We start from the raw sequence: 15,441 nt of genomic DNA, 5'->3' as shown, positions 1-15,441 counted from the left end.
AATAAACAGATAAATCTTAAATTAAAAAAAATGACTTTTTAAACAAGGGGGAGCAGTGGGCAGAGGGAGAAGCAGGCTCCCTACTGAGCAAGGAGCCTGATGCAGTACTTGATCAAAGGATGCTGGGATCATGACCTGAGCCAAAGGCAGACGCTTAACCGACCGAGCCACCCAGGTGACCCGAGGGGGAAAAAAAAAAAAGGACTATTAAAAAGACAAAACACATCCAAAAAGTTTAAAAAGCAAAGGAGGAGAAGGATCCACAACTCACAATTTGAAAGCCAGTATTTTTGGGAACTGTTTGTCCCTACAACCTGTGACATGATGTACAGTTATCCTAACTCATAACCGGAAAAGGCCCAAAAAGGCATCATGTAATTTCTTTTCAAGAAATCTAGATACAGTCCAGGGTGCACACTTAATATGCTGGTTAGTCTCAGAAAAAGTAGCCTACTAGAAAAAAGCATCTAGTTCTTTTGGAGTCCAGATGATTTAAGATCACCCCACTCCCTCATTTTTTTTTTTTAATATTTTATTTATTTATTTGACAGAGAGAGAGGGAGATCACAAGCAGGCAGAGAGACAGGCAGGGAGGGGGGAGGCAGGCTATCTGCTGAGCAGAGAGCCCAGGACCCCGAGATCAGGACCTGAGCTGAAGGCAGTGGCTTAACCCACTGAGCCACCCAGGCGCCCCCTCCCTCCTTATTCTTATTCCTGCTCAATAAAAAGGATCCCATGCTTGCCATCACCCATCTCTTACCACCATCCCCCTTCATTCCTTGTTATCCCTTCAGACTCCGAGGAAAATGTCTCTCTTGCCAGGATTACTGCAATATTCCCTGTTTGGGCCTCCAACTTGGACCTGAGCTTTCAACTCCAAGCTGCCAACTACTGCCAGACTAGTATGTTTAACACACCATTTTCATCATGGGCACAGACAACTCAGAGAAGAGAAATAAGCACTAGGCAGGAGGGTCTCAAGACCTTGGGCAAACAATTTCATATTTCTGGATCTGTTCTCTCGTCTCCCTGCTCTTTAGTTCTCATGGCTTAAGAGTCTCTAGGACTAACAACTGTCACAAGGCCATATTTTTCTGATGGCCTCTTTTGGGGCTTCATAAGCAGATTCCAGCCTACCTATCAGACCTTATTTCCCACTACCTGTCACTCACTGCCAGTCACTGGACACTCATCCCTTTAAAGTCCCTATGGCTCACCCCTTCAGCTACAATCTTTGAGATCAATGATTAATTAATGATTAATTACTTCCTTTAGTCACCTCATTACTTTTTATTGCCTGTTCACTTACTCTCTTTTAAGTATACTAAGGACACAGTAAAGCTAAATGCCCTAAAAGGATATTATAGTTTTGGGGATGCCATCCAAAATCTCAGGCACATCATAAATTTATAAATCATAAAGAAGGGCTATTACCCCTCCTAAAAGAAAAAGAGCCAAATAATGATCTGCCTGGAAATGACGCTTGAGTTCAAGCAAAAACAACTGCTCAAAATGGAAGTACTTAAGTGTTAGAGGCATGTAGCAGACCTAAAAAAAGGTAAAAGGCTACTAAAATAAGTTTCACAAAATATTTCTATGAAAAATGGTATCAGAATATTATTCTACATTGTCTGCCCCTTTTTTGGTGATCCTCCCCTCTGCAGCCACTTCCACCACGCCTCAAAAATTACTTACCTTTTATCAAATAAGGATCCAACATCTGTGCCTGTTCAAACTTGAGGACAGAGTTTTTATTGTCTCCAGCTCTGAAGTACAGATCTGCTAAGCTTCCCAGCAGGTCCACGTTATCACGCAATAAGGACTTTTTCTCTAGTGAACTTCAAAATATTAAACATTGACCCCTAAGATTTATTATGCATCCTTTTAGTTTCTGAATCTGGGTGACAGGCATATAAGCACTATTTTCTTTTATATATATATGACATTTTTCATAATAAAAAGCTTTTCAAACAGTATACACTAGATTTTCTTATTCTGAGTTTGATTTAAAGAAAGTCATACACGGTAAGAAAGCCTATATATAGAATGAAGCAGAAATCTCTCTCATTACCTAGAAAGAACTTTCTAGTTGCAGGTTTTCAGAGGACAATATGGTCCTAAATGTAATGTCATTCAAAAGTGACTTTGCATAACACAGAACACAAAGTCCAAGGATTAGGACTTTACCTGACTAGAAAGAAAATCCCAGTCGTAAAGGGGCAACCCAAGTCAGATGCTGCAATCTACACTTCTGGGACATCCAAAAAGATGTCCTTCCAGGGTCCAGCATGACAACTAAGGCAGCCGGCTGTGTGAGGGTTACCACTTTTGCAAATACAGAGCCAAACTAGGTCAAAGTTTACCTTTAACAGGTCCTTGAAACAGAGATTATTACCCTTAGGACCATTAAGTACATTAAGAGACTAAACCAAGCCAGAGGACAACAGGCTACAACACCAAGAAATAAGCATCTCATATTTCTATTTTGCTAATTTCTACTTTACACCACATCTCCATAAAGGAAAGGGCCTCAAGAACACTGAATTAACTTTGTGGCTCTCACCAGATGGTATTGATTGCTCTCGAGTTGTCACCAGTGTGCACAAAAGCATATGCTTTGATCCACACAGAGAGCCAATCCAAGTTAGGCACAGTCTGGATCACGTTCATTGTCATCGATGCCACCTCTGCGCCTTTTACAGAAAGGGAAAGCAAACCTAATCCAACAAAAAAATGAGAAATAAGTAAAGCTTAGCATCCCTCTTCCACAATACAAGAAGCATTAGGCTACTCTTTCCGTTGGCTACAGGGTAACACTTTTCCCTATTCTAAGCAAGATGCAGATGACAAAACCACCGTAATTTAACATTTCTTGATTTGTGAAAAACACATGACAACAGCAGCCTACTAAATTACTCTCTGGAAGTTAGGCATGGAAATTTTTTTTTTTAATTTACCTTTTCAGTAATCTCTACACCCAACATAGGGCTTCAACTCATTCCCCGAGATTAAGAGTCACAAGCTCTTCCAACTGAGGCAGCCAGGTGCCCTTGACATGTCAGATTCTAATGTACAGCTAAGAGTGAGAACTACCATCTCAGAGACTAAACAATCCATAGAAATAGACTGAGAATGATCTGTACCTAGTATGGCATCGAGGGCTAACGGGCACTGCCTCAGCACTTCCTTATAGCTGGTGACTGAAGGGCGCTCCTGACCAGCCTTCTTGTACAGGTTTGCCAGCATCATGTTTATCTGTAATAAACAAAAACAAAAGACAGTAAGATAAGCGTATATTGCAAAGAAAATATCTCACCATCAATTAAGTCCTGATTTTTTATTACCAGCTACTATTCTACTTTTTACTGGAAAATCTACCCACAGCCCTGTGGAAATAAACAAAGACCAATCCCATTCTTCAAACCAGAGGAAATTACTACCTTCGCTTTTCCTACGTCCTCCCATTTCTAAGAGGAAAGTCAAATTCCTCTCACTTACCCAACCAAAAGGTCCTGTACTATCTGGACCAAAGATGCTGCCTCTGGAAATGGGAGTAATATATATTTGAGAAATGTTACACAATTCTTATTACCTTGATTCTTTCGATCTTAAGACAGAAGATGGACTACCCTAGAAGTGCTCACGTTTACATATTTTAAATGCAATTAATATCAACACATAAGAAAATGAGGAATTCCTAAAGTAGTTTGTTAAGAAAGGTCAGATGAATTTTCCCCAAAAAGAAAATGACAGATACAGAATTAAATACTTGGCTTCTCTCTGACAGTTATTCTAGCAGCTAGACTCTAGCCTTTCTAACACTGAAAGCACAGACCCACAGGTATTATCTGACTCATCAAAGTGATGCTGCAAAAATCAAACACTAACTGACTCTGGAGGTACAATGATCCAGAGATTAGCTACATCATTTAAATCCAGTAAATGCATTTTTAGTGCAATTCAAATTTGTTACTCAGTAGAGCTCTTCTAAAATTACCCTTTCTGAAAACACAAGGAAAATCTAAGAAAACCTAAAAGTTTCAAAGAACGTAGAAGTTACAGGGAAAGTAAATGATCTTCTTAATAGTACAGAGAGAGAGGGGCACCTGGGTGGCTCAGTGGGTTAAAGCCTCTGCCTTCGGCTCAGGTCACGATCCCAGGGTCCTGGGATCGAGCCCCACATCGGGCTCTCTGCCCAGCAGAGAGCCTGCTTCCTTTCCTCTCTCTCTGTCTGCCTCTCTGCCTACTTGTGATCTCTGTGTCAAATAAATAAATAAAATCTTAAAAAAAAAAAATAGTACAGAGAGAGAGAAAAAAAGAACATTCCAATTTAAAATTAATAGATCTTAAAGCAGTGTTTGTCAGATCATTAACCTAAGGAAGCAATCAACATGAGGATACACAAAAAAAGCTAATCCCCAATCTCTTCGGTTATTTGTAGCCTGGTACGCCAGATTTTTACTCAAAAGAATGACTCTGAAGATGAAGAACTTCTGCTCCAATTATGACTTACAGTATATAAAACAATCTAGTATGGCATTAATCCATACTGATGATTCAAATAATGAAATAAATGAAATACTAGAAATAAAACTTTATTTGGCCTCATCTTTTCCATTTCAGGCTATGTTGAAAATGCAAAAGAAAATACTTAAAGGAAAACTCCAGTATTAGTGTCAGTACTTGAAAAGAATAAAAGGTTAAATTTAAGATCCTTTGACTGCTTGTTATTAACTATGACCAAGAGACCATCTGTCTCAACAAATATTAAAATTCCCTTTAGACTACCTGTCACTTCAAAATGAGTTTTAAATACTACCTATGAGAAAGTCAATTCTTTTTAAAATAGACCCTTACTTGGGAACATCACAAAGCCACATTCCACCAGTTATAAACACAAACAGTCATCTTTTTCTTAAAAATAAGTGAGAAATGGCATGTTGATATGTTTACTCTTAAAAGTTGAAGATTTACCAAGATATAATAATCTCACACTGGAATTTTCCTTTAAAATGTGAAGAAATGTGTGGTGGTGTTTACCATACATTAACAGACGTTCATTTAGACGTATTTTGACTCACTTCCTTGTCCTTTACACAGACTGAGAAGCCAGTTAACTCCCTAACGGACAAGAAAGAAAAACTGTAAATATTATAGGTTTATGTTTGAGGCACACATCTTTGTTTGTTCCTGGCTACAACAGCTCTACAGAATGAAGGATATGTACTCCTCACAAATGTGGATTCTGCTAGTCCCTCTTAAAATGACAGCTTTTAACACCAAAGTGCTGGATACCACAAACTGAGTTTATTTGCCATTACTCATTTTCAAAAAATGCCCCCACCCTCAAGTCATTGAGGAAATTGTGGTACATTTCCAGTAAGATAAGGAAAAGGCATCATTCAAGTTTATAATCAAAACGGCATCTTCCAAAAGGAAGACATTCTACACATACGCAAAAAAATAACACTTGGGATAAATCTTTCATAGCGTATCAGAAAACAATTTAGTATATAGCATCCAAGCTCATTATGAAACAGGTTAGTCTATAATGTGCTTCCAAATGTCCTTACTAGCATAAAATAAACTAAGGAAATAGCTTAGTTTTTAAAATACTCAGAAAATAGTAAATAAATTCTCAATATAAGGAGATGCTTAAACACATTCTCATCAAGTTTGACTGGTTACTTTAAAACTCAGCAACATTTAGGTGAAAAAGCAACGAATACACCACTGCTTGGGCTCCTTTTAAGGGCAGGAGGAGGTACACAGACATCTTACATATAAAATTCACTGTTAAGCACAAGTTGCACCGAATGGGTCTTTAATGAAGTGAGGAAGGCAGGCGACATGAGAGCATATGTTAGAGTATTAACTGCTGATGTGAATTCAATACTAAGAGCAAGGATTCTCACTGTTCGTCTAACCTTAACTCAAAACAAACTGTAATCAAAGTTACCCGATATGATACTCCTTACAGAATAGTATTTTAAAAAGTACTCTTTCACATATGAACTTATTTATTTTCCAAAGGTCAGCAGAGAAAAGTATTATTAACCTCATTTTATAAATTAAAAGAAGTAAAGTTCAGATTGGTAACTTGCCCAAGTTCACACTACACAGCTCACAGCTTGTAAGGCCTAAACTCAGACAAGATACCAGATCTCTTGATTTCAGCAGAAGGTATTCTATTGATTGTAATATGTTGCCAAATCAAACACAAATATATATCGCACATACACATAAGTACATAGAGATCTTGTAATCTTGGATTTTAAAACAAAGGACTGATCAGCTCCATTCACATTATCAATATCATTATCATGCTGTAGGTGCATCTGCATACACCTACAGCTGCAAAAGATGAGGTTTTAAAAAAGAACCATTACCACCTGGAAGCATTTGCAAATTATTATTTACTCTGGTAAGAAATACCAAAGAATGAAGAACACTTGTAGTATTCTCCAGCTATCATTTTTATCAGCTGAATCTTCAGGGTTCATAAGAAAGTAATTCTTCTATCTCTCTACCTCATCCACTCCATTAACAGGGGAACAAAGTGAGTCAAGAGTAAAATGTTCAGATGGACTCCCTAGGCATGGAGAAAACATGGAGGAAGTGGGTTGGAAGGACCCGGCAGGAGAATATTATGTAACAAATTGTTAATTCAACTTACTTTGGGAGTCCTTTGTCTTGAAGGGATCCCATCAAGTATAGCAATGGCATCTTTATCTTGTTTTAGCATTGTATAACATTCAGCCATTTTGTATTTCACTTCAATTTCAGATGGAAGACACTAAGAGGCAATGAAAACATTTCTTCAAAATACTACTTCAACAGTATGGCAGTTCTTTAAAATGTTATACACAGAGTCACCATATGACCAGGAATTCTGCTCCTGCATATATAACCAAGAGAACTGAAAACCTATGTCTGCACAAAAACCTACACACAAATGTTGGGGCACCTGGGTGGCTCCGTCAGTTAAGTTAAAAAACCTGCACACAAATGTCCATACCAACATTATGACAGACAAAAAGGGGGAAGTAATGTCCATCAACTAATGAATACCTGAAATATGGCATATCCAATAATGCTGTATTTTTTTTTTAAGATTTATTTATTTGAGAGCAAGAGTGAGCACGAATGGGCGGGAAGGAGCAGAGAGAAAGGGAGAAGCAGACTTCCCACTGAGTAGGAAGTCCAACTAAAGGCTTGATCCCAGGACCCTGAGATCATAACCTGAGCCAAAGGCAGTTGCTTAACTGACTGAGTTACCCAGGCATCCCCATAGAAATGGAATATTACTTGGCAATAAAAAGAACGAAGAACTGAGTCATGCTATAACATGGATCAAATTTGAAAACATTATACTAAAGTAAAAGAAACCAGACACAAAAGGTCACATATTTATGATTCCATTCATACAAAATGACCAGAACATACAAATCCATAGAGACATAGGGGCTAGTGAATTCCCAGAGGCAAGTTACAGAGGAGGTAACAGGCAGGGAATTTTCCAGGGTGATAAAATCCTCTGGAATTGTTAATTTTATGACACTGTGTCTTAATTTTTTTAAAAATTCCTTGAAGATTAATTATAGAGAACTGATAATTACCAGAGGGGAGGGAGGTGAGGGAATGGGTTAAATAGGCGATGAGTATTAAGTCGTGATGAGAATAGGGTGATGTATGTAAGTGCTGAATTACTGTACTGTATACCTGAAACTAATATGATACTGTAAAGGTTAACTGGAATTAAAACAAAAACTTAAAAAATTTTAAAATGTGAGGTCAAAAAAATTCCTTAAAGATTAAATATATTTAATTAACATAAAAGGTTTAGCATGGTGCTTGGCATACTGAAAACTCTAAAGTTAGCTACTTCTATGAATGACCCTATGTGAATAATATACATGACATCCATTCAGTGCCAGAAAACAGAAAATCCTGGAGGGACCTCATTGGCTCAGTCAGTGGAAATGCAACTCTTGATCTTGAGGTTGTGAGTTTGAGCCCCACACTGGGCATACAGATTACTTTGAAAACATAAAATAGGGGCGCCTAGGTGGCTCAGTCAGCTAAGAGTCTGGCACCAGGTTTGCTGCTCAGTGGGAAATGTGCTTGTCTCCCTCTCTCTCAAACAAATAAATTTTTAAAATAAAATGAACAAAAATAAAATAAATAAAAGAAAACAGAAAATCCTGGCAGTCAACTCTGTAACAATAAAAAACAAAGGTTTACATAAAGAGACAACAGGATGGGGGCGCCTGGGTGGCTCAGTGGGTTAAAGCCTCTGCCTTCGGCTCAGGTCATGACACCAGGGTCCTGGGATCAAGCCCCGCATCGGGATCTCTGCTCAGCAGGGAGCCTGCTTCCTCCACTCTCTGCCTGCCTCTCTGCCTACTTGTGACCTCTGTCAAATAAATAAATAAAAATCTCAAAAAAAAAAAAAAAGACAACAGGATGAAAATCTAGAGGCTTTAAAATAGAGCAACTAGGGGCGCCTGGGTGGCTCAGTGGGTTAAAGCCTCTGCCTTCAACTCAGGTCATGATCCCAGGGTCCTGGGATCGAACCCCGCATCGGGCTCTCTGGTCTGCGGGGAGCCTGTTTCCTCTTCTCTCTGCCAGTCTCTCTGCCTACTTGTGATCTCTGTTTGTCAAATAAATAAATAAAAATCTTAAAAAAAAAAATAGAGCAACAATGTACATTAATTTGTGTTTTTTTTAAATGTGGAAAAGTAGAAAAAAACATAATTTCACTCCCAGTTCATTCTACTGACATTCCTTCTATTGTATGTATGTATATATGTATTTTTACTGACATTTCTTTTAAATATAGGTTGCACGTTTAATTTAAACTTAAAGACAGGGTCAAATTGCAAGGTAAGGGGCGCCTGGGTGGCTCAGTGGGTTAAAGCCTCTGCCTTCGGCTCAGGTCATGATCCCATGGTCCTGGGATTGAGCCCCGCATCGGGCTCTCTGCTCTGCAGGGAGCCTGCCTCCTACTCTCTCTCTGCCTGCTTCTCTGCCTACTTGTGATCTCTGTCAAATAATAAATAAAAACTTAGGACGCCTGGGTGGCTCAGTGGTTTAAGCCACTGCCTTCGGCTCAGGTCATGATCTCAGGGTCCTGGGATCGAGTCCCGCGTCGGGCTCTCTGCCCTGAAGGGAGCCTGCTTCCCTCTCACTCTCTCTGCCTGCCTCTCTGCCTACTTGTGATCTCTGTCAAATAAATAAATAAAAATCTAAAAAAAAAAAAAAACTTTAAAAACAACAACAACAACAAAACAAATTGCAAGGTAAAAGTTTCCCTCTCCCTAAATCTTTCCACTGTGAAACTGCTTTCCTTCAAACACGCAAAATCTTTCATGCATATTACCCGTGTGTGTGTGTATATTAGGCATATACCAGGACATATTTATAAATCTATAAACTATCCCCTTTAAACAGAAAGTACTGAAACATTTCTTCGTACCTCATTTTCCTTACTAATATACATAGTTCTTTCCAAACCAGCATCCACCTTATCTCATTTTTCATTTAAGTAATAGTTCCATCACATTCCATCTTATGGATATGCTCTAACTAGAACCCACTGATGGAAACTTTTGCTTCTAGTTTCTTGTTATTACAAACTGCAAAAAGCTGCATTGGTTATATCATATACCTTGTAAACCTCCCATGAGTCTATTAAGATTAATTTCTAGCAACTGGATAATCCTGTCAAATCGGAGAACTCTGTAAAATTACAATTTTCCCCTTCATTTATTTAATTATCAAGTTACTGAAACTGTAGAATTCTTAGAATATTTCCCAAAAATTTCCCTAAGGACTCACAATCCTAAAAATTGTTACATTTTAAAAGTTGTACTGGGGCGCCTGGGTGGCTCAGTCGTTAAGCATTTGCCTCCTGCTAAGTCATGATCCTAGGGTCTTGTCCTGAGGGAGTTTGCTTCTCCCTCTCCCACTCCCCCTGCTTGTGTTCCTCTCTCACTGTCTCTCTCTGTCAAATAAATAAATAAATAAAATCTTAAAAATAAATGAAGTTGTACATTAAATTTTAAAAACTTTAGATTCTGAAAATTGTATAAAAGGAACAATGCAGAACTTCAGTGAATCCATATAATTGTTTAACTCCATTTTTAGATTCATCCAGAGTGAATTTTTCATCTTTGTTTCTCCAGCTCCCCTTTAAAATTACTTATTTTTCTATCCTCTACATCTAATCAGCAGTCTTGTAAAGTTTCAGTCTCTCTCACTCTCGAAGGAAAAAAAAATCAGACTTCCACCTCCGTTTACCTGACTTTGTGGAGTAGACGCAGAATTACCAGTTGAAGGTCTCACTTTTGAAGTTTTACTTAGGGCTTTCTTCTGCTGTAACGCCATGGTATACTTACTCACAGCATTCCGATATTCCTTATCATGAAAGAGAGAATCTGCATGATACACCAAAAGCTGGTACTTCTGAGATGGGGAGAATAACTCACTAGAAAACAAAGAAAATATACCCCCCTACATGGGTTATTTTGAAATGTTAGATAAGACACCCTCCTTAGTATCTACCCATATAAGTCTAGCATAAACCCTTATGTAATGACAGTTTACAAAAGTCATTGTACCTTAAGTGCTAGTCCCTAAAATGAGAGGCATGAGGATTGTACTCTATGCTAATATGGTCAACACATCTAGGCAACTGCTTTAAATTAGTTTTAATATGCGTTTCTCCTTTATTTACTGTAAAAGTAATGATAACTCTAAATAAAATTGAGTAATATGCAGATATACAAAGAGAAATGTTATATATCTCCTCCCCTTTAGCCCAAACCCTCTTTACTTTTTTTAAAAAGAGAGAGTGCGTGTGTCCTCACACGTGTGCGAGCGTACACAAGTGGAGTGAGAAGAGAGGAAGAGAATCTTAAGCAGGTTCCATGCTTAGTGTGAAGCCTGGTGCAGGGCTCAATCTCACAACCACGAAATCATGACCTAGCCAAAACCCAGAGTTGGACACTTAACCAACCAAGCCACCCAAGTGGCCCCATCAAAGTCTTCTCAATTTAATAGTTTGATATATATCCATACTATCTTATATTAGCACTGATTTTTAGCATAATACAGACAAAGGAGAGAAATCACAATGGTTTAACTAATACTACCAAAGAAGGGTTGAAGAACCTGGAAAAGTGAAACCTCACTGATTAGACACCTTTTTAGGAAAGTGCTGAACAAAAACAGGTTTCAAAGGAACTGAAAATTCTTTAAATACTGAAGATGGGAATATAAAAAACTGAAGAATGAGAATAGAATAGGATAAGCCAATGGGATAGAGTAGGACAGAAAGAGGATTAGCCTTATTTGATGAAAGTTTTTTTAATTTTACATACAAAAGTACACTTTATTTTAAAAAAATTTTTTTAAGACTTCTTATTTATTTTTTGAGATAGAGAGCATAGAGGGAGGATGAGAAGGAGAAGCAGACTCTCTGCCAAGGAGGGAGCCCAAGATGGCCCCGATCCCAGGATCCTGGGATCAGTGTTGACCCAATCCGAAGGCAGATGCCCAACCAACCAACTGAGCCACCCAGGCGCCCCAAAACTAAACTTTATTAACACTAAAAGAATTTTAATCTCCTTGAGTCCCAGGAGTTTAAAGACAGTGTAAAACAATGTTTCAAAACTTTTTCATTAATGTTGAACACTGCTCACAACCATTATTAAGTGCCTCCAAGCTGGCCACCATTCTTAATAGGAAACGTATATTTTTAATCTCTAATTCCAGCCCCCTCCCTCAATGCCCTGACTCCTGCCAAATTAAGAGGAATTTACACGTTTTTCTTTGACAGGTGAAAGCTATAGCCACTTAAAATGAAATAATAGTCACAGTCAAATCTGTAAACAGTTAATTGTCAACAAATGAAGGGCATTCAAGAATAGATACCAGAGGGACGCCTGGGTGGCTCAGTTGGTTAAGCGGCTGCCTTCGGCTCAGGTCATGATCCTAGTCCTGGGATCGATTCCCACATCGGGCTCCTTGCTCAGCAGGGAGCTTGCTTTGCCCTCTGCCTCTGCCTGCCACTCTGTCTGCCTGTGCTCTCTCTCTCTGACTAATAAATAAGTAAAATCCTAAAAAAAAAAAAAAAAAAAAAATAGATACCAGAGATTACTGGCTGCCAGGGACTGGAGGAAGTGGGATTAGGGGTGCTTACTAATAGATATGGGGTTTAGATACGGGGTTTCTTTTGGGGATAATGAAAATGTTTGGAATAGATATGGTGATAGTTGTACAACTCTGTGAATATACTCAAAACCACAGAAATGTATTCTTTGAAAGAATGAATCTAATGGTATGTCAATTTTATCTTAATTTTTTTAATCTAAAAAAAGGATAGCTAGGCTAAACATAGGATATAAAATTATGAAGGAAATTCAAGGACTAAAGGTATAGTCCAGATACTTAGGATCTCTTCCAACTCTGATTCTACATATTTACTGAGAAATAAGATTTAACAGAAAATATTACTACACTCAGAGAAAGCACTGAGATATTTATATACTATAACACATGTCTACTTATGCACCCATAAATGGTCTTCGGAATGATACAGGAGAAACTGTTACTGGTTGTTGCCTCTGGAGAATGGAAATGGTGGGGTGAGGTTCAAGACTCAGGGACAGACAGACACTTACATGCATACCTCTTCCATACTGTTTGAATTTTTCTTACTGTGTATTTTGCTAATTCAATAAGAACATCTAATAATACACGGTAAAGGTGAGAATTTAAACTGACCTCCCTAGAGCTAGGAAAATGCCAGTTTAACCTAATAGAAAGAAATATGGGCTAAGCCGAGTCAGAGGATTAAACTGCTATTATCCTGGAACATTTTCAAGAACCAAGAGTAATGACTAACTGGTATACAAATTCCCAATGATGGAGTGTGCCTTGACCAATCACTCAAAACCAAGTGAAAGGCTCCAGAATAAACAGAGAAGGCTGAAATAGGCCAGGGCTCCTTACTGTCAACACTAAGTGGATGGTGGTGAAATGATGGGTCTCACATAGTGAGGTCCAGAAGTACACTAGTGGAAATAAGAGAGCAGCAGCAGCTGCATTACAGGCACTCAATTAAGGGGCTTCTCCTTTCTGACCGAGACAGCTTCTAGAGCACGCCAAATCCAAATGGGTCCACCCTGAGTAGAAAATTCAATTATGCCACTTAGAAGTAGCAGACTGTGGTGGGTCAATCAAATTTTGAAGTTTTCAAAATCAGAAGGACCAAAGCCCAGACATCATGGCTCCTCCACTTACTAAATGTGTAAATTTGGACAGCTTTATCTCCCTAAGGTTGTACATACTTCCTTAGCACATTCAATAAACACGTGAGTGCTCACTGCAAAAAGGCACTGAGCTGGCCGCCTTAGGTGTTAAGAGGGATGCAGAATACAGATCTCAAAGTTCTCCGCGGCTTAGGTGGCTAAATTGGTTGGGCATCAGACTCTGGATTTCTGCCCTGGTCATGATCTCTGGGCTGTGACATCAGCCAATCTGGACTCTGGGCTCAGTGCAGTCTGCCTGTCCCTCTCCCTTCGCTCTTCCCCATGAACTCACTCACTCACTCACTCACTCCCTCTCCCTCTCTCAAATCAGTAACAATAAAATCATTAAAAGTTATCACCACAAGAAAAAAAGTTTAACCATGTGGTGATGGATGTTAACTAGACTTATTGTGATCATTTCAAAGTATATCGATAGAATTAACACTCCTGCACACCTGAAAGAGTGAGGCAGAATACAGAACAGGGCAAAGGGATGGAACAGCGAGGGTAAGGGGGCAATTCTCAGTTACAGAAGCTGTTCCCTAGGAGGGAATAGCTGAGCTGAAACCTGACGGAGGATATAGATCGTTGACAAGGAGGGCTCCAAGACAAACAGGAAACGCAAAGCCCTGAGTTAAGAACGAGCCTGGTGGGTTCAAGTAACAGAAGGAACTGCTTGCAACGCCAAAGTACAGTGAGCTAAGGGCATGAAATGAGGTCAGGGAGAAAAATGTTTGGCCTCCGAGGCCATGGGAAGGAATTTTAAGTACAACGAAGGAATGTAAGCAGGGAAGCAACGGGCACTCGACGATGCAAACAGCCCTGTGCTGCAGCCCTCATTAGAGTTAATAAACGGCGGCTCTGAAAGCAAGAAAGGCGCCCTGCGTGTCCTTAAAAGGGCACCACTCCCGCCCATCAAAGGAGTCTCCCATTTTCAGGGGTTTTGGAGGCCAGAACGTGGACCCTTCTGACACACTCAAGGGGAAAAGTCCATCTCAGATGGGGGCGAAGGTACAAGACTGGGTGGGCCTCCTGGATTGCGGCGAGCGAGAAAACGTTCTTCGGGAAAAGAGACGGGAAGAGAGAAGTCGGTCCAGAGGAGTGACAGTCGCGGTGCTCGGCGACAGGTGCCTCAGGAAACCCTCCGCTCACAACTTTCGGGAAACCCTAGCCAGGCTCGTCCCCATGGCCTCCGCCTTCCATTTCTCGAAGCCGCCGCTCGCCACCTCCCCCTCAGGGAGCTCATCTCAACGTATGGTACAGCGCAGAGTTAGTCAACTTGCGTTCCTACATCGGCTCCGCCCGACGATGCCGTCACTGACCCCGAAGCCTCAGCTGAGGCCCGCGGTCGCTCCTTCCCGCCAGTTCCCAGGCCCCCTCACACCCCGCTCCCAAACCCGCGCCGCTTTCTCCTCAGCCCCAGGCCGCTCCCCGCCTCAACTCACGGGTTGTTATTACTCATTGTAAGTAACAAGCTGCTGAGGAGCCGCACGTTAGAGTGCAGTCCCGCGGCCGCCATGTCTCGCACGTGGTCTATCACATTCATCCTGCCCGGCAAGGCCGCGGGCAGCGGCGGCAGCGGCGCGAAAAGCCGGTAGAAGGTCCTTAGGGAAGACTCCAAAATGGCGGCCTCGCCGGGGTCCATGAGGTCCACAAGTGGCACCGCCCCCAGGAAAACAGGCAACTACTGAAGTGCCTGAGGGGGAAAAAAAGACTCCGTTCATTCCCCAGGTACCCTATGAAGTGAAATGATTTGGTTGTGAGGTTTTGTTTTGTTTTATTTTGTTTTGTTTTAGCTAATGTGATGTCTCTCTAAGCTGCAAACTTTATTGAGGACTCTCAGGGGGGTGGGGGCAAAAGGCACTTCAGTATGAATACATGCTCAATTGAAATAAGTCTCGGAGAGAAATTTCTGTCTCAAAAATTAATAAAAACGCATGGTCACTTACCATAAATAATTCAATATATTTAGGGGTATTTGCAACTGCTGAAGTTAAATATTTTTAATCAGGCGCTAGGGGCAGTCCTAACTGCTTTTACAGTCGGGCTTGCGCACTAGGCTGAAGGCACCACGCCCCCTTCTCTCAGGTGTTCTGTGTTCCTGTAAGAACGAGACTTCACCCTG

The 15,441-nt window shown here is 40.2% G+C and overlaps 1 protein-coding gene across 8 annotated transcripts in view; it reads right to left on the bottom strand.

Moving 5' to 3' along the window:
• Window positions 1-14,944, bottom strand: part of ANAPC7 (anaphase promoting complex subunit 7) — a 42,983-nt gene extending 28,039 nt beyond the window's left edge. For 7 of the 8 annotated variants that reach the window (XM_046024661.1, XM_046024666.1, XM_046024664.1 and 4 more), the window contains exons 1-6: window positions 14,762-14,944; window positions 10,303-10,489; window positions 6,677-6,796; window positions 3,144-3,255; window positions 2,564-2,717; window positions 1,696-1,838 (exon numbers count right to left, since the gene is read on the bottom strand). In XM_046024661.1, coding sequence (XP_045880617.1) covers window positions 1,696-1,838; window positions 2,564-2,717; window positions 3,144-3,255; window positions 6,677-6,796; window positions 10,303-10,489; window positions 14,762-14,862 — 817 coding nt within the window. In that variant the 5' untranslated portion in view covers window positions 14,863-14,944. Of the gene's footprint in view, window positions 1-1,695; window positions 1,839-2,563; window positions 2,718-3,143; window positions 3,256-5,081; window positions 5,122-6,676; window positions 6,797-10,302; window positions 10,490-14,761 lie in introns of those variants that run through there. The other variant, XM_046024669.1, reaches the window with a different exon arrangement.
• Window positions 14,945-15,441: the final 497 nt, after the last annotated feature.

The sequence above is a fragment of the Meles meles genome, chromosome 12 (genome assembly GCF_922984935.1).
Source record: "Meles meles chromosome 12, mMelMel3.1 paternal haplotype, whole genome shotgun sequence".
NCBI lineage: Eukaryota > Metazoa > Chordata > Mammalia > Carnivora > Mustelidae > Meles > Meles meles.
The sequence above is the reverse complement of the archived record's forward strand: the minus strand, read 5'-3'. Positions and strand labels throughout refer to the sequence as shown.